This window comes from Manis javanica, chromosome 2 (genome assembly GCF_040802235.1).
Source record: "Manis javanica isolate MJ-LG chromosome 2, MJ_LKY, whole genome shotgun sequence".
Classification (NCBI taxonomy): Eukaryota; Metazoa; Chordata; class Mammalia; order Pholidota; family Manidae; genus Manis; species Manis javanica.
The window spans coordinates 109,587,773-109,608,131 of NC_133157.1; the positions used below are offsets into that span (position 1 = coordinate 109,587,773).

The 20,359-nt window shown below is 36.5% G+C and overlaps 1 protein-coding gene across 16 annotated transcripts in view; it reads left to right on the forward strand.

Moving 5' to 3' along the window:
- The window catches only part of NEBL (nebulette), a 325,606-nt gene that overhangs the window by 236,252 nt on the left and 68,995 nt on the right, over window positions 1–20,359 (forward strand). For 13 of the 16 annotated variants that reach the window (XM_037006049.2, XM_037006047.2, XM_037006052.2 and 10 more), the window contains 3 exons: window positions 4,633–4,743; window positions 13,711–13,812; window positions 14,789–14,890. The exons of the other annotated variants lie outside the window; for them this stretch is intronic. In XM_037006049.2, coding sequence (XP_036861944.2) covers window positions 4,633–4,743; window positions 13,711–13,812; window positions 14,789–14,890 — 315 coding nt within the window. The remainder of the gene's footprint in view (window positions 1–4,632; window positions 4,744–13,710; window positions 13,813–14,788; window positions 14,891–20,359) is intronic. 16 annotated transcript variants of the gene reach the window in all.

The window sequence follows — 20,359 nt, forward strand, 5'->3', positions numbered from 1 at the left end:
AATGCATTTATTTTGTTGTATTTCTTAAAACAGGCTTTCAAAATAGAGTATTTCACCTTTTACATAGTTTATATTCTTTCTGCTAAATCTCAGGTTAACAATAAGTAAACATGTAGAAATGTTTACTATGTGTCAGGTGTTTTATGCATGTCACATATATTTATATCATTTAATCAGCACAATCACTCCATGAGCTATCCCCATTCTGGAGATGTGGAAACCAGAGCACAGAGAGGCTAAATAACTTGCTCAAGGTCACACAGCTAAAAGTTGGCAAAGTCAGCACAGGAACATGGATAGTCTGGCTTCAAAGTCTGGGTTCTTAACCACACACTGTACCACCTCTTTCTTACCATTTCTACCTCTCTTTTTTTAAGTAACAAGTTTACTTCTTTCTCTAGAATCTTTTTACTTTTAAGTAGAGTAATTTTTAAAGAGTCTGAAAATAGATTACTCTTGAAAAGAAACTGAGCATGGTTATTCTTCGCAGAACATCTTTAAGTACTTTATTTTTACAAATTTAAATGTCCACTGTGTCCCCAAACTGGCAGTAAGCTAATCTCAGCTGTGCAACAGGAGGCTAAAAATACATGATATCAGGGTTCTGCATGGCTGACCATGACTAATAACGCCCCCCCACCCCACTACGCCTTTTTCATTGCCACATCTGGTCATCTAGCCAGTTGCTGATAATATGGACTAAATAAAGCAAGTAATTACAACACAACACTTGATGTATGACAAACAACAATTATGCAATAAAAAAAGAAAAGAAGCAATCTCTTATTTTTATACTTAGTCGGGGAGGTAACATTTGCAGACATTTATATCCTCATTGCTTTGGAAGGGCACTTTTCTCACCTGTTTATGGTATAAATGAGTTGAATACAAATATGTGCAACACTGAACTTCAAATGAAAATAACTCACAGGGATCTACCCTTTGTTTTTTACAGAATGGGTTGTCACTCACATTGTTAACATGTGTTATCTTAGAGCAGAGTGTGCACTTTGGGAAAGTTACGTATGTGCTTTCAAGGTACACCACTTCCCAGTGTTGTAACTAGCCACTGTCTTGTTAGTAAGGAAAAGCTTGGATTCTGAATAAGGTATCTAGTCTGAAGATTTACATAGTTGTAATAACATTTCTTTAGATTTATATAAATAAATTTTATTATTGTAAAATTGCAGTTCTCAGAGCTTATCATAATAAGACAGGCAAGAAAGGAGAACTATTTGGTGGTATCTGTGATAATTAAGGAACTAACCTTTTACTGCATCCCAATAGTACCATATTTGTGGCAACCTGTTTAGAGTATTAGACAAATTCTGAAATTTAATGGTGTTCCAGGTTCTAATGAAAAGTCTTCTAAATGTTTGACACTGGAACAAAATATTATCTTAAAATCAATTTACAGACTTAGGTGTTTATATTCAAACTGGAGTGGTAAAGTGAAGCTTCTAGGTAATACTCTACAGAAAATGACTGCTAGGAAACATTGCCTTTTTAAAAAAGAAAAAAAAGAGATGTGGAGATGTTAAGAGGCCATTTTTTTTTAGATATCCTCCATTAAAAGTTTTATAAACAAAGATCATAAAGAAAGCTTCTGGAAATGGATGGAATGTGCCCTGAAGTAGTGAGAGCTTCTCTCACCCAGACTGTTCTCAGGCAGAGGCTAAACTGTCCCTTGTCACAGAAGTAATACAGGCTACTCAGTCAGGCATCTGAACTCAGGAAATTTATAAGAACCTATGTCTTTGTCTATAGTGGCCACAGGTTCCTGCATTAGAAGTGTCTATGCTGTGGGATTAGAAGCACACTTACCTATATAGTGATATAAATATTGTAGATTAGAAATGTATATCTATCTTATATATATATGAGATATAAAAATACTATTCAAACAAATACATAAGATAAATGTATATATTACTTAAACATATTTATATATCAAGTATATAAGACTACTGCAGGTGTCTTTCACTAAGTTAGATGTCCAGTACCATAGCAATCTTAATTCTCAAGGTTTGAAGAAAACAGTAATGATCCAGGGAAATTCCACATAATAATGCCAAATCCTAAGAAATCAACTTGGTCAGAAAATTTATTAGCTTGACTTAATTTTCCACTAGCTATTTTAAGGATGAAAATTAATATGATAAATTAAAGTTCAGCTACCTCCAATTTGATGTAATCTTAATTCTAAAGTGGTGCTTAGTAGCAGCTATAAATGAAATGACTATTTTAATGCTGCAAGTAGAAAATTACATAGCCTTTTTAAGGAAGAGTGTTTTTTAAAATTGTGCATGGCGACTCACCATTTCTATGATAACTCACAAAATGATCAGCTGCATTGGTTACATTTATCAAGTCAGACTAAACTAGAAAATAAACCAGGTATCCAGCAGAAAGGAAATAGGCATATGTTCTTTCTGATTAAGAAGAAGGAACAAATCTCATGAAAGTTCGTTCTTGGCTTAATAGACTGGGCTACTCATTAAACTCCTCCTCCCTCCTCCCACGTTATAATATAGTATGTAATGGAACTGACATAATGGCCTTTGTCAACCTAAGTGGAAGTTCTTAATGGTTTTCCTGTTTAACATAACTAATTGGTGAAAATGTAAAGACATGTTCATGAGGATTAGGTATCCTGATGGTTTAAATAAGTGGACAGACTCTAATGAAATGAATATCCCTGGAATGATGTGAGATACTGCATGGGAGTCCTGATGGTCAACTAGATACACAGAATTGGATGTGCTACATGGCTGGGCAGTACTGAACAAGATGTAAAGGCATGAGTTGACAGAAATCTCAACATTGCATCAAAAGGAAGGCATGATCTGAGGATACATTAATAGCATGTAGCATGAGAGATGATAAACTGGGTTAAACCAAACAGTTCCAGTTAGGAGAGGTCAGACTATATCTGCAACATTGTGGGCATTTAAAGAAAGAGATGGATTAACTGGAATTAGCACTGAGGAGAGCATTTAGGCATACAGGGGTTCATTCAGTGTCTTAATACAGACAGTCTGGAGGAATGGATGTCATGGGAAGCTGTGTTCCCGTGGCTGAAGTTCATTCCAGTGAACTAGACTCTTTCCATATGCTGAAAGAGATACAGCTATGGGGAGATAGATTTGGGTTTCATTGAAGGAGGAGCTTTGTATCAGAGCTTTCAAAATTTAGAGACTGTGATGCCCCCATGTGACTTTTGTTTCAGTAGAAGTTTTGAAGAAAAACTTGATGTGGGAGCCAGAGAGGAGATTGGAACCTTGATAGCTATAAGAGATGGCTTTCTTTTTCATGGCAAGATTTAAGGATTTTATGTTTAAACATGAGTTTTGTAATTACCACCTTAATCCTTTAGGCAAGTATATTATCTGTTACATGGGTGGTTAATTCTCTTTATTAAAACCTATGAGGAGTTTAAGTTCATGAGAATGTTTAATAAATTCATTTATTCATTCACTATACATTTATTGCATTTCTACTCTATGCTTTTCACTATGATAGGCACAGGATATTAAAAGATGTGTAAGATAAAGGTATAGCTCTCAAAGAGCTCATATTGGTAAAAACATTTCCTTAAGTTTAACTGCATTCTTGTTCATTAAAAATTAGATCTTGTTTTGTTCTTGGAGAATACTGTTCCAGTTTTTCTTTTTAAGTTGCCTTTATTCTCTTGTGCTAAGTAATTCTAACTCCATTTAATATATTTTTAAACTTTAAATATATATTTAAAATTAACTTAAAATAATCCATTCATGTATTCCTGTTTTATTTTCATTAATTCAGTTGTACATTTATTATTTATCTGAATATTCAGTGAACTAGACAGATATATTCTAGTAAGGGAAGATAGAGGATAAGTAATTCAACAAAAATTAAAGCAATTAAAAAGTATGCAGGAAATCAATAGGATAATGAATTAGACAAAGTAAGGGGATATTTTGCTGTCTTATGGATCTTCTGTTTTCACTTCTGTTGTTATTTGTTTACTTTCACTTTTGAAGTCATCATTCTCATGCCTTCTCTCCATCCTAGAAGGGAACGGATTTTATGAGATGGTAATATTTGGTGTTGGTATTACGCTCATTTCCCTAATAGAGGACAGGGCTTGGCATATCTGAGAATTTTGCCTGCATGTTGTATTTCCTCCCAAAGGTTAGAGTGTTTAATGAGGTTCATATGATATTTAAGCTGTGCCTAAATAAAGTTGTAATGATTAATTTAAAAATGAACAATTCACTTTAAATGTCTGGTCATTTCCCCCACTTTTCAGTTGCTTTCCTGAGATTAAATCTTAAACATTTTTAACCGTGGTAGCTCTTCGATGCGCAAGTTTATTCAAGACCATAGCTGAGATTTGTTAGGTGAATATAGTTGAAGATTTCACATATGGCCAAGGGCTTTTGAAACAAATGAGGGAGTTAGAATTAGGAATCTAAACTGAAGCATAACATTTAAGCATTGTGTATATTATCTTGTTATTGAGGTTTAGGCAAATTTGATCATCAGTGGTGGTATTCGAATATATAAAATCCTAGCAAAACACTGAAATTGAACAGGTAGGAATTTAATACACCTTTAAATGAAACTAATAAACATTTGTGTTTTTTAAAGGTTGCCTACAAGCAGAAACATGATGGTGCCAAAGGATTCTCAGATTATGCCCATATGAAGGAGCCACCTGAGATCAAACATGCCATGGAAGTTAATAAACACCAGAGCAATGTAAGGAAGCTATTCCTCTTGATTTTCTGGAAAATTGTAGTCAATCCTCCTCAAGGCTAATGAATATGTTGTTGAAATTTAAATATTACAACTCTCCTGTTCAAAAAGGACTTTAAAATTTCTTTTTTTTATCTCTCAGTTTTCAGTCAGAAGTACATCTGAATTACTCCATCAAAAGTCATTAAAACCTTGTAGAATGCCCTTAAAATGTCAGGTGCTGGCAGACATGGGAAATTCTGCTTCGAATAAGACATGTCTGGGTCCTTTGGTTATTAGCATTTCCCTAGAGCTTCCTTGACTGAATGGTGAACCTCCCATAGTTTCCAGTCTAGAACTGCAGAGTAACTGGGAGAGAGTGTGGAAAATCAGTGGCTCAGGAAAGAATCATTCACAAATGCTAGTGAGATTGTACTCCACTACTGTTTTCTTTTGGAATGCTTGTGGGGAGCAAACTGTCAGACTTAAAACCCACGGGGAATATGAAAGCGATAGATGCCTGATGGCTGGCTGAAGCCAAGTGGGGAAATGTGCCTGTAGAAAATGCGTTTCTTCTTTGGTTTTAAGGTTAGCAGTTACCTCAAAACTTCCATGTGTTTGCACAATTACCACTGCTATCCTGGTGGCCTAGAAGCATAATTTCTGCCTGAAATTTCAATGGAAGCTTATTGTCTCCCCATCATGAATTCTCATCCATCTACAAGGCGTTTGAGAATATTTGTTAGGTTCTTCAGAGGTTAGAATCAGTTAAGATAAAGATCCTGCCTTAGTTGGGTCAAGGAACTCTCTCTTTTTGGAAAGTACCTGAAACATCTTTGTCATCTCACACAGGCTCTGTCCCACCATTAGTTCCCTAACTGAGTGGTGCTTGGCTGACTCTGCCCCTGAGCTCCGACTGCGGAGTCTCTGCAGGATGAGAGCAGTTACCTGATGTTAAGCTGCAATAGGACCATTGCTTAAGTAAAAACTGAGTGAGGTTTTGCATTCCAATCCAAATGTATAAACATATGCCAGTACCAAATCACTTTTCTAAGATGGTTTAAGATTGAGATGAGAAGCAAGGCCATTTGAAGGGGCCGCTTTCTAAGAACGGTTTGCTTATAGAAGACTATTGTCACCATCATCCTCATCCCCAGCACTCAGCAAGTGCTGCAGCACACCCGGAACTGTGCCAACACTTCGAACACTTCCACTTCTCACAGGACCCTGTCCTGATTCCCACTTTGTGGATGAAGAAAATGGGACTAATGAATAATCCCAAGCACACTCTTTGTTCTGCTCTGCCGCCTTCCTCTTAAAGGTCACTGGTTATTGGTCCGGTTTTTAAATGAAATTTTTAAATTGTGCAGCAGAATAGGTTATTATCAGAATTCAGATCAACAGATTCATCACACTGGAGGGAAGAAGAAGGTGGAACTGGTGGTCTGGGCAGGGGGCTAACGCTACACAGACCCTCACGAGGCCCTTTCTAACTCTGTAATTCAATGAAATTCAAATACGGAAGTTCCCTATCGTAGAACTGGGGTTATTATTTTAAAGCTGCCTTTTCTTTTAAAAGGTCTTTGATTGAGGGACTGAGGGAATAGAGTATAAAGCCCTTTTCTCCCTCCATTCAATACTGTGTACTTACGGGAGAAGAATGTATTTACTTACACTCCTCTGCCTACTTGGCTCAACCTTTACATGCAAAGTTTGTACATATAATAGGATTTAGAAAGTGTTTAAGACTATTTACTCAGATTTAAAGTGAGAATGATATTTGTATTCTACCTGTGAAGTAGCTGATATTCCCCTAGAGTCAAGACACGTAGAATAATACATTTGTTGTCCTTATGATATGAAATTTAAATGTAGGCTTTGAACACCACAGGAAACCAAGTACGTCTCGCAGTTCAGCAGGTGAGGCTACAGCGTCTCCGTGAAAGACACAACCCTGTTTCTCATAAGACCACAGTCCAGTAAAACTCATTTGCAGAGAATTTATGAATAGAATTACCCTTTTATAATGTGGAATGTGACTTGACACTATGACTATAAATAATTTAATTTAAAATAAAATGTGTCACACATGTATATGACTTAATAGAAGCAGTGCAAGTCAGCATCTTTGCTTATCTTTTCATGGTCCCACCAAAATCAAGTCAGCTTTCCAGGATCTGTTAGGGAACCAAGAACCTGGGGCAATTACAGTTCAAACCTTCTCATTTCTACCTTCTTTCTGCTCCAGCCTTTTCTTAGAACATTCATCAGAGGGAATGGGCCAGAGGGAATAATTTTTTCTTTCAGAACCTTTCTCTCCCTTAAACCTTTAGGGATGTGAGTGAGCACAGGAGTGGCTGCCTTATGACGGGCCAGCTGCCTTTTCCCCTCTGAATAACTACAAGTTCCAAGGGGAAGAGTATTCTAGTGGCAATACTTTCTTCTGTCACCCCTAGATTCCAAGATTCCATGATCACAAAACAAGGGAAAAAAATCATTTTGCAGAATGTCCTCCACTGTGACATATATTAGAAAAGGAATTCAGAGTCAGACCAGGTTAAAATGTTTGCTTTGATACATGTTGCCTGGATGACTTTGGACAAGTTACTTAACATCTTCAAATCTCTGTTTCTAATCTGTAAAACTGGGGCAATGATGTCTACTTCACTGGGCTCTCACAATTATTAAAGGAGATGAATATGTAAAGGACACTGCAGAAAACACCCACCATGAAATATTAGCCCTATTTGGTCCTCCTCTAATTGTAAAGGGTGATTTGAGAATTTAGGGTGATTTCATAGCTAATTTGAAATAATTAAAAGAGGTTGAATTTAGAAGAGAGCCAAATCAATATGAAATTTATATTAAAAGCATTTAAGTCAGAAGGGCATATTCAAAAGATTCTTGATACTTTATATCCTGCTACTTACCCTGAAGCTACTATAATAAAAAAATGATTAGAAACAGTCAATGTAAATCCTTTTGTATCTTAAGGGATGTACCCCTGCCAAATTTTTCTAATGCAATTAGAGAAGCAGGGATATTCTATCCTATTACTTTCCCTTAAAGATGGGCTTGAAATGAAAACCCTAATAACACTATTACTTCTCATCAATCTTAACAGAGACATGAAATTCAAGAGTTCTGAAGTAAATCAAACAGATTTTAAACTGTCATTTTAAGTTTTATAAGTAATGTGGTCTGTATAGTCTTGTGATGAAATTGGAGTGGTAAACTTCTAAAAAACCATATTGGTAATCAATTAATGTATATTAGAAAGAAGTCTTCAGCAGGGGAGACACAAGACTTAATGTTCTTTTCAAGAATGATACATATGCTTTCTTAATGTTAATGAAAACTTATCAATAGATAAAATGTCTATTCATCAGAAAGTGAAAAAGCTTAAAGGTAAATCAGTAAAATGATATTGGAAAAACATTATGGCTCTACATGGTCTCATGATCTGACTTACAATAACAGCACTTTAGGATTTAGTATTAAAATAGATGTATTAGTATTTTTTTCATCTCTATGGCAGAATAGAAATACCTACTCTACCTTCTTCTCAAGACTGTGGTGGTGATAAAATCAAATGAGAGATGCTTTTATAATGAGTGCCAATAATAATATCTTTAGGCTGTTCTAGGCCCAGCTCTGTATTTCACTCCAGCTTTTAGAAGATTGAAAACTTTTCTGTGTTCTGATATCAGATCCTGCATTTACTTACATTTAAAGGATTGCCATTCTCTTGTAACAATAAGTTACAATTTAATAACTTAGTTTTTTACATACAGCATGCCCAACCAGAAATAAACCTAAGATAGAATTTCCAGTCCATGTGTCTATGAGATGATAGGACTGTTCTACTGTTAAGAGTTCATGATGAGGATAAACATATTTCTTGAGAATGACTGAACTGCTGTTTCTAGATTAAAACTGAATCTAATTACAATACTCATTTCTGTTCCATAACCAGAAATATATCCTCTCTAGTTTGTTCTCACCAAGAGTCATGTTAACCTTCAGCAGTGTAGCAGAGGGAATGGATTGTCCCAGGCCAGTTGGATTTTATTTCTTTATGTATGTGCCCTGGCACTGCCTTAATCTCTCAGGTGTCTCTCCGTGGCTTCCTTCCTGGATGGGCATTCCTCAGCTCCCAAGCTTCACACCTCCAAGTGCTTGACTCACTGTAAGGATGGTCTGGTGGAGGTTTTGCTTTTCTCTAGTTTATTAACTCACTTATTGAGGAGCCTCAAGTCACTGTCATCTAAATATGAAAAGCTTGCTGCAAAGTTGCTGAGAATCCTTCATCTGCCTGAGTCTGGTGTACAAGAGTAATAAAGGTGACCGTTTCACTTCTATTTTCAAAATCTAATCTGAGTCTCTTGTTGGCTCAGTCTAAGCCGACGAACACCAGGCAGGGGCTTCTAGATTACTAGGTCCAGCCTGAGACAGAATGTTGGTGGGGCCTTATTCAGTACAGAAAATTCAGCACAAAAAGGGGTGGAATGATAATTTAATGAATTAATGCATGTAAAGTGTTTAGAACAGTGCCTGGCACATTGGACATGCTGAATGAATGTAAAAAACATACAAAAGACGTGACCTTATGAAACAGAAGTAGAAGGATTTTAAGGGGAGAATAAGCGGAGATTAAAAGACAGTAAAATGAGATGAAAATACAAGTGGAAAGGAAATGAACATGGTAAGAGCAGGAAGAATTTCTTCAGAATCAAAGGCAGATTTTGATGGAATTGAGATCTTTATTGGAGGCAATAAAGAACAGATTTGACACTGCAGAAAACCACATGAAATGGAGGCTGTGTTAGTCAGGAGTTTCTAGATTAGGTAACAGAACTGTATCTCAAGTTAGCTCAAGTAAAAAATGAGAATTGATTGGTTTACATAATTGGAAATGGAAGCTGCCTCCAGACATAACTGGACCCAGAGCCCACTGTGTCACCCAGATCATCCTCTCTCCCCGTCTCTTGGCTGTGTTTGCTTCTGTGACTTCGCTCGCAGACACACTCTGTCTAGGTGGTCTCAAGACGTTAGCTGATGCTTGTAAAATTAAATCACCCTCACTGCAGCTGATCCCAGAGGAAAGTATGGCAGCTTTTTCTCCCCCAGCCTCAGATCCATCAATGACTCAGGTGTGTCTGCCCTCTTATTAATCATGGTTTCCAAAAGGATAGGGTGTCTGATTGGACAGCCTGTCACGTGGCCCCTCCTGTCACTGGAGGGAGGTGGCTGCATTTGAGAGCACCGCCAAATCAGTTGGAGTGGGAGAGGGGCAGTTTCCAAATAGGGAATGGTAGGCAGATTGAAATAAAATGTAACACATGTCCACTGCAAAGAAATAATTTAGGAAAATGACCCAGATAAGTGGAAAAGGGCAAGGAGATAAATTTAGTTTAAAAAACAAAAAAAGAAGGAAGAGATGAAGCATGTGAAATAATAATTCTGGGTGTTCTTGGGGATGGCATCTCAGTCGTTCTTTGCAGATAAGATTATAGACTGTTGTATACTACTAAAAAGATAAAGTAGTTTATCTTGGGTCCAAGAAAGTGTATAAAAATGATAAACATATGCTCATTATTTTATTGCTCAGTGCAGAATCTGTAGAAGAATATGATGCAATATCACTGAAAGGTAAAATAAGGGATGTAAAGAAATGGAGAGCTTCACCTTCTCCTGGAAACAGATTAAAATTTTGTTGAGATATCCTGTCCCTAAATCATTTTGAAGGTTTAGTGTAATGCCCACTGAAATTTCATTTGTTTTCTTTGTGGAACATACTAGAATGATTCTAATGTTCATTAATGAGAATAGTTAAAAATTAAGAAAAAAACTGAAATAGAAGGGAAATGAAGTAGAAATTGAAATGAAGTAAAGAGAACGTGGTTTACCAGGTATAAATCTTTATAGTTATACATTTAAGAAATGTGTGAGTAAGGCCATAAACATTAAGACCTTAATGTGGTACCTGGTACATAATAAGTGGCCTAAAATAGACACTATTATTACTGTTACTAGTATTTCTTCTTTTCTTCCTCCTCTTTTTCACTCCTCCCTCCTTCCTCCTCTTTCTTTTTCACTCTCTCCCCTATGCTCTGAGGACACAGGAGAGAACAAAACCTCATTCAATCATGAGGTAAAATCAATCATTGATCCTTGAGCCTGTTGAAGTCTATACATTATCATTTCTTAAACCTGATATTATTTTTAAAAGAACAAAGTATAAATATTTTTTAACTCTGCAAGATGGAAAGGAAAATAACAAAGTACATTGATCTTACCTGGAATAGCAATTCATGGTGATCAACAGGGGATTCATTAAAAGGCTGATTCTTGAGCCCCATTTACTGACATCCTGTTGTGGAAGTCGGGGATGGTTGTCAGGACTCTCTTTCTCTCTTCTTACTCCAAGCAATATTATAAAATCATGAAGACTGCCTGTGAGGGGAGGCCTGTTTATTGTTCCCATACGGTTAGCATTTGGAGTTTGAATTATCAAAAACACCCATATAGTGTCTTTGACTCTCCACTGACAGACCTCTCTTCGGCTGTGTAACATTTTCCTTCTTCCCTGGTCCCGATGGACTGCATCGCACAGTCATTTGAGCAATGCCAGACCAAAGTAACGGGTGGGGGAGGATGAGAAGTGTGCCCAGGCAGCCACGTTGCCGTACCACTTATGTTGGGACAGCCTTGCACAGAGTGAAAGCCAGGAGCGTGCTGCTCTCAGTGTCATTCAGCACAGCCCTGTTCCCGCAGAATATCCCCCAGCAGTGAGATTCTGGGACGTCTGATTAGTGACTAGGCGCCGGTGCTTTTCTCCCGTGTGGCTCTGTGGTGTCTGCTGCTTTGAATTTGCAGCTCATGTCAATCTTAATATTTGTTTTGAGTCACATATGCCGGCCCCTAATTTTCAATTTACATGGATGATGGGGCCCTATTCAGAGTCCTGCTCCCGTTGCCTTTGTGCTCTTCACCTCTCTTCACGCAGTATTAGGCTGAACAGCATATAATTAGGTAACCCACGTCAAGCTTAGATTTTTGAAAGGTTACACCTCTTTTCAAAAAGTAAAGGTTTCCATTTTTACCCTCATTCTTTCCTAAACAAAAAGATATTTCCCCCCTATGGTTTTCATATGAATGTTGTAACTTAGAAACAGTTAGTCTGTAGGTGGGTAATAATTTTGGATTGTTTTCACCTGAGAGTTGGTTTCTATTTACACGATGTGTTTAACTCAGTGCAGGCTGAGGTTGATTGGCCATCATTTGTGGGTGAGTGTGTTGCTTTTTGAAGCCAATGAAATTGGCTTATTATAAATCTCTAGAGATATAAAATCCACCCAACAGAACAACTCTGTTTTCATCTTATTTCTGTGTTTCTTTTGCTACCTGTATGCACAAAACCAACCTGAAATTACTTGTTAAGGTAAAGCCTATGAAAATAGAAATATTGGAGAAACATGTTCTTGCTGAAATGATGTTAATCCTATTTAAGCTGTGCTCATGTATGAGACAGATTCATGATTATAAACATAGTTTAAAAACTAATCTTGGTGGGGAGGCCACTGCGAGATCTTAAAAGAGTAAATAGAAATGTATATAAATATTTCATTGAAATAAAATAATATAATGCATTGGGAGCCTATTGAAATATTAATACATTACCATTTCTTACACCTGATACTATTTATGAAAGAAGTTAGAAAGTACAAAGGTTTTTAACTCGCAAGATGGGAAAAAAGACAAGGTATCACTGAAAAAGTCAGATTCGTGAACCCCATTTGCCTAAATTCAATAGAGGGTCAAGGATGGTCCTCAGGAACCTAAATTTTTAGTAAGTACCCCAGATAATGCTGTTGCAGAAAGTCGGAAGGGAACATTAAAGATGTTTGTTTTGTACAAATATAATTAATTCTGCATTTTGGTATCACTATGTAGTTGCACATTTCTGTGTTCTACTTTTCTGTGCCTTGAGAAATGAAGATGAGTTAAAAAAATGACCACTACTTCACCTTTATAACTTTAAAAGACTCTAATATAATGGACAAGTCTACCAGCCCCAGGTGACATGGCCAAATAGAATTATGTCTGGCAAATAGATAGATATTTCTTCTGCTCCTAACTGAGCTCAAGAAACAGAGAAGTGGACAGACAGGTGTGATGTTGGCCATCAGACATACTGCCAGTTCACTTCTTATCTCTTCTCCCATTTATCAGTAAAGTTGATCTTAATGACCACTATCATATAAAGTATGTCTGGCAAAATTTATGCATATTTTTCTCTTTAAGTTTCTCTTTTCCACACCTTGGTTTGATTATATCTAATGTGCATTCAGGGGAAGAATGTCCGTTAACGTGCTTACTTTTGGAGGATAATGCTGCAATGATATTTACTAGATAAAAAAAAAAAACCTCTTAGTACCAGAGACATGGGCATTTTAAGAGTCTGGACAGAAAAGAAAGAGAAGGGTGTGGTTGGGAGGTTGACAGCTGGCAGGTTACAGAGCTTCACATACCCTTACCCTGGAAATTATTTTCTATATTCATGTGCTGGGGCTTCTGCATCCACTGGGGGTTGAGACTGTGTGATGGGCAAGTTAAAGCCCTTAATGAGGATATTCTGTATGTGACTAGGCACATACACATCTATACACAATGACATGCTTATGAGGGTGGTATATATAAAATCCTATAAGGTTGGTTTTATGCTGAACCAGGAAGAGTTGAACTCACATTCCTCATGTTATATAAATTCAGTTCATCTGCAATAATGTTAGTGAGGCATGGGTAGAGTAAAGAGAATATATCTATCCAAATGAATGTTGTGCATAAAACATTCAGAGAGAGAATTTATGGTCAGTGGGCTCTCTAAGATGATTATGGTGAGGATAAATGATGTTATGGACATTGAGGCCAGTAGCTATATGAAGTTGTTAATTTCTCTTTTTCAATCAAAACTGTGTCTTTGATCAGATTTCTTATAGGAAAGATGTGCAGGACACCCATATGTACAGTGCGGAGCTCAACAGACCGGACATCAAGATGGCAACACAGATCTCCAAAATCATAAGCAATGTAATCTCTTTTTCTTCTCTTGAGCAGAAATGATTTTTTACTTTTTCAGGAGGATAAAGTTCAAAACTTTATAGTTGGATAGTTCATTTAATTAGTGAAATTAATCAGTCTGGATTAAAGATATCTCAATTTTCAAAATCTGAATTATTTGACTATGTAAATTATTCAGATATATGCAGAAGCTGCCCTAACTCAGTTTGAGTGTGGCTAGCATTATCATTCTTTTAGAAAAAAGAAGTACTGTTGGGGAATAAGATAACATTCAAATGTCTCAGCCTGGAAGTCAAGTTTATCAGTTATCTGGTCCCCTATAATCCTCATTTTTCCCTGTCCCAAAGAACTTCACTTGACTTTGTTCCCAGCTTGTTGCTGTTAATTGTGTAGATTCCTTTCTGCCATTTTACCCTTGAACATTTTCTACAAATTATGGCTACTAGTTATCTTCTCTACTATATCCTTCTCATTTAATATCTTTTTATTTTAACATAACTTACACCCTGGTTAAAAATGATGACTTCCCTTGAACCAAATATTTGAATAACATAGGCTATACTCACCTTAAAAATAAATAGCTATTGACTACATTCAACTGCATGATAACCAAACAGGGTTCAATCAGTTCTCAAAACTAAACAAAGCCATAAAAGCTATCTCCATGCAGAATGCAGGGTCTTAATTATCCAGCACTTTCTCCTAATTTCTTTTTTAGTGTGTATACATGAACCCAATGATGATAGTGACTAGATACATAAACTCAAACTTAGTAATTATTTTACTTCAAAAAAGTTGCGTTTATTTAAATAACCACACTATAAAATCAGTTTCTATTTTAGCAGTCAACATTTTAATATTTGGTGAATTGTAAGGAATATTTTTTATGGGCTGAAGGCCTATTATATTTTTTTTGGGGTAATATCAAGGTAATTCTTCATTGAAGAGTAGAAATATTTAACATTTTCTTATTTATTTGTTTTAGGCAGAATACAAGAAAGGGCAAGGAGTAATGAGTAAAGAGCCGGCTGTAATTGGAAGACCAGATTTTGAACATGCTGTGGAAGCTTCTAAACTTTCTAGTCAAGTAAGACTCTAGTGATGATTTTACAATGACTTTATTCAGAGATTTTGTTACTAGCAGCATAGGGAAATATTTCATTTTAGATAATAATCTTTAATTGCAAAAATATACAGAGATAATATTTCTGAAACCATTTCAGATAGGGTTTCAATAATTATAAATTTCAGTAAGGGATAGAGTAAGTCCAGTTTTAAGCATAAAACCAAGTTTTCTCATTTCCTGATTCAAAACCTTCTTCAGTGAGTTTTGCCATGTTTTTGCATTTTCTAGAATTTCTACAATTCAGCAATAGCCAATTGAATTAGGGTAGATTAGATCGATTATTAGATTTCTATACATACAACTTTTAACTTAGTAATAAAATATCAATTTTTGCAAATTTTAAGTGCTTTAGTTCAATCATCAAATAAAAAAGAGGTGATGAAAAGAGGTGATGTAAATAAAGAAAACTGAAATCTTATTAAAGAACATAACAAGATCTGAGAAAGTGTGAAGACATGACATATTTTTGGCTGAAAGTTTCAATAGATAAAAAATTTCAGTTATCCCAGAATTAATATATGTCATGCAATTTCAATTATAATTCAACAGACTTTTTTAAAAGTATGGATAAGTGATCTTAGAGTTTGAATGGAAAGGAAATGCCTGAGAATATAGTCTTTTAAAAGTATGAAAATGAAGACCAGTAATGAAGAACTTACATGAGTTACCAGAACTTAATACAAAACCACTGAAATTTAATCAATATGGGATTAGTATAGCAAGAGATAAAATACTCAGTAGGCTAGAATAGGGGATCCTGAAATGGATCCCAGTAGGCAGAAGAATTTAATATGTGATAAATATGTTGGTTCAAGTCAATGAGAAAAAGTTGGTTGAGTTAAAAAAATGGTGCTGACATAACTGGCCATCCATCAGGGGGAAAATGACATTGGACCTGAATCTTAAACTATTTACATGATGATTTCCAGATGGATTAAAGATATGAATGTCAACAATAAAATAATTTAAAAATCTTAAAAGAAAATCCAGGAGATTATATATATCACACAGGGATAACTGAGTTGTTCTTGAATAAGACTGCAGATCCAGAAGATACAAAAAAAATAGTTAGGTGTACTTGACCATATAAAGATTTAAAACTCTTTCAATGGAAAAAGACAGTATTTGCAAAGTCCATAATAATGACATCAAAGAGTAATTTTTATTCTTTTGTGGTATTTTCAACTTTGAAGATGTCCATCCCTCAAGTTGCAAAATTGTTAATTGAATTACATTTCAAAATGGTGCCATGTGAGGAAAACTATTAAATCTAACTTAACATAAAATAATGTCTGAACAGATAAAAAGATTTATTATGCTCTTGGCTCTGGAGTTTCAACACTCAATATCGTAAAAGTGTTAATTCTTCCAAAATTAATTTCAAAAATTCCGTGCAGTTCCAATTAGAATCCAAATAGGATTTTAAAAACTTTGAATAAAAGTAAATATTTGAATAAATCAGGCAAGTTAGATTTTTATGTGGAGAAGAAAGTGCCTGGGAGAGGGTTTTTTAAATACAGAAAGAAGATAAGAGGTGTTGAAATATTTGGATATTCAACAAGTTCTTTAGGATATACACAAGTTCTTTAATACCGAAAAGAAACAGACTAACAGCCCCGTAGAAAGATGAGCAAGGCGGTGAAGAGACAATTCACAGAAGAGCAAACAAAAAGCCAGTAAACATTGTAAAAGTTGCTCAGATTTATAATATATAATGCCAATAAAGTATTTATACACATCACATCCTGTGAGTGTGGAGAAGGATGTCGGCAAGGATTGAGTAGTTAGAAAGGTTTTGGGTAAGAGGTAGCTTTGTGGCAAGTTGGATTTAAAGGGAGAAAAATCTCTGTTCAGGGGAGGACCCCAAATGAAGGCCGGGAACATGCAGCACAGCGGCGATGAGGGCTGACAGCAGAGGCTCCAGCACGGCGATGCGAGTCGTGAACACGCACGGGAATTTGGGGGAGTTTAGATGCTGCTTGATGATAAAAGGGCCAGTGTTGTGTTCATATGGACTACAGGCATATTTACAGAGCAGGATAGGAATAATGTGTTCTATAAAAGAAGAGGTAAAAAAGAAAAAGGAATTTTGGAATGTAATTATTCCAGGGAACATTTTTAGAGCTGAATTCAGAAAAAGACTCCCCAGTAGTGTTTCTCACTTTTTTAACTTACATCTCTCAAGGGGCTCAGAAATGGGTTTTCAGGTAAGAAGTGAATTATTGTGGGACATTTTGAGCAGAGAACCATTGTGAAGAAGACACTATTAAAGGAAGGCTAATGTGGCAACAGTGCAGTAGAGGCTGGCTTCGCAAGGAACGGAAGTCCCGGAGGCCCTCTAAGATGTTCTTGCCACACTCCACACGCGGAATGTCCGGAATTTGAAAAAAATCTGTAAAGGCTTGCCGACTGTGAGGTGAAAATGAGCAGAGAAGGGCTAAGTGAGAGATGCCTCCATGGAAGTGTGTCTCCTGTCTTTCGGTTCAGAAGGCGCTTCTACTGTAAAATGGCTTTGTGACTTGGGAGGCTGCTGATAGTCGAAGAGGCCAGGATTCTCTTCCAGGGGCAGAGACTGGGCTGTGACTCCAAGCTCTTTACATTCCAAGTAACACCTGCTGCAGAGCAAAGGCTAATACTGAAACATGCTTGGCAGCTCTTCTGGTGCCGCTTTAGATTTCCAACACAGCCAGCTGACTTCTTGCAGTTTCAGCCTTTCCTGGGGCAAAGATAGGAGAATAGCAGATTCTAGAGGAGCAGTCCACAGTACGGATGAGAGAAAAAGAAAATGGGCTGTGAGGTAGGACTGCGCGGGGTAAACTCCTGGTTCTGCCACTTGCTAGCTGAGGGACCTCCGACAAAAATTGCTTCATTTCTCCCTCTGCGGTTTCCTCGTCTCTGAGATGGCAATGGCAGCGTCCCGCACCCGTGCTTGGTGTCAGGGGCTAAAGGAGCCGCCGAAAGGCAAGCACTTAAAGTGCCATCTGGCCCATAGGGACACTTTCACAGGAATAATCTGACTGTAGATATACAGAATAGTTTTCAACCGTACATTTTTACAGGAATTCATGCACAGAATGAAGCCAGGATAGTAACATTAGTCCTTAGAGTTGGCTCTTAAATTCATTCTTTCATGATATTATTTGATAATCTTCAGAAGAAAGTTTTGTTTTTTTGAGCTTTTTGTTTTCATATTTCAAATTCTATCACCAAAAATCCTACCATTTGATTCTACCTGCATTTTTAGAAAGATTTTAAAAAAGAAAAAAACTCAAGTCATTTAGCAACTGAATGACCAGATACTTAAGCAGATTGTAACTTACAAGTTACATTGTATCTATTTTCTTTATTTTTCCTGACATTCTTGCTCATCTCTTGGTCTATAAACTCCCTGGAGAAGGGGAAAACTGGGCAGATGAATATATAGGACTTCTGGGATGAAATTCATTTGTACGTTCCATTTGTATTTTCAAATGTATTTCAATTGAAAGGGCAGGAAGTGTAGTTTCTGATTTTTAGTGACCACTTTGGAGGTCATGTATTCGCTTGCTCCTGAACTAATGACACATTGTGAATACAGGAGCAAGCAAATGCATAGAAGGGAAATGTTTCAGGAATGCCCCAAGCCAGGGGTGGATACAGGAAGGAAAGAGCTAGATGGCCCCAGAAGCACTGTGAGAGGGAGGGCAGAACAAGGCAGTGCTGATGGTGTGTAGAGTAAAGCCTGCCTGGTGACAAGTTGAGAATGAGATTGTAGGTGGCAGAATACTCCCTTTTACCTGTAAAGTGAGTTCTGTCGGATTGAACCCAAAAAGGTAATGGAGACATAAAACCCTATGTTCACGTGTACAAAAGCTTTGCTAATTGTTGATCATACCAGCATTCTCAGCCTCAGGTAGGAACTTGGCCCAGGCTCCATTTTTAAAAAGTAGAGGAAAGAAGGAATCAGTACAATGTGGATGGACTGTTGTTTTGCAGAACTATAGCTTTTGGTGAGAAGAGCAAATGCCAGGTTTAACAGCAGGTGAGAACCTGTCAAGTTAATTTCCAAGGAACACTCTCTCTCTGTTGTCTCTGTGCCTGGTGTAACTATTCTGAGAACTACAGGATTTGCAAAGGTACGATGGGCATTCTCTGCTCAAAGACGATATAACCTATTTTTGCCACTTAGCTGATATGTAACAAAGACACTCATGGTGCCTGAGGTTGGCAAATGTGAATAATCAAAAGAACACTTGATGCAAACCCATAGTGCCTAGCAGAGGATATAGAAGGTGCAAAAGTGGTGGAATTGTGTGTTTAGAGGAGGACCAGGTAGGGAAACCCTTGCTTTGGGTGCCAGCTACTGTGGGCAGTGGTGAATGAGATCTGTCATTGGTGATGTTGTCCCTCATATCAGGGCATAAAATAATTTTTAAAAAATCAGTTTTTCATGTTTTAGAGTGGCCCTACCAATTAATTAGAATAAATGAGTATTTTCTTGAATTTATAAGGGAAGGTGAATATCATAAAATTATTATTTGCAAATGAAACATCAACAGAAAATATTTCTTATAAACCATCTTGAAATATTTTCCAAATGTTGTATTCCTGCCAAGATTTTCACTAGCTAACCTCCATAGGTCCCAGTCATGTGTTCCCAAGGGAGACCCTCGCCCAATACACACTTGATTAAAACAGATAACGTGAGCCATCCCCAGATTGCTTTTTATTAAAAAAATTTTTTTTATTATGGTATCATTAATATACAATCACATGAGCAACATTGTGGTTACTAGATTCCCCCCATTATCAAGTCCCCACCACCCAGATCGCTTTTTAATACAGTTTTGTTCAAGACAAAGCCTAAAGATATATGAATACAGGTGCCTTATGAGAATGTTGTAAGAAAACAAAATATTGTAAGAAGTGAAATACTGTAAAAGTGTTAGAACAAAACAGCTTACTTTTGCTTTTGAGGTTTTTGCATTCTTTCCTAGCTATAGGAAATCAAAGGGGATGTAAGATTTGAGTAGCTGTTCTTTTATTTAAAAAATTTTTTTTGGTAAACAACTTATATCTGTATTCCAGTTAGTTATCATGGCATACATTCACATATTTCTCTGTCCATGGAGAAAAGTAGAGTTCTATTGGATAAGTTTGTAAATCTTTCTTTGGTTGCTGTAAGACTGTAAAACAGAGAGAGAAAAAATAATTCAATGTCAATATTAGAGATAATTTTGCTGCTGAATACAATGTGAAGTTAAAGCAGAAGAATAAAAAATGATATTAAATCAACCCAGGACATTTCAGAAAATATAATTACATTTTTGAATGAATGAGAATCAAGAAAAACCATAGTACAAATCATGTCCTGTAAGTGGAATAATTCCCTCAGGAAAATTCTATTTCACCTTCTGGGGCTTAGAATCCATGTTCTAAATGTGGTAGACT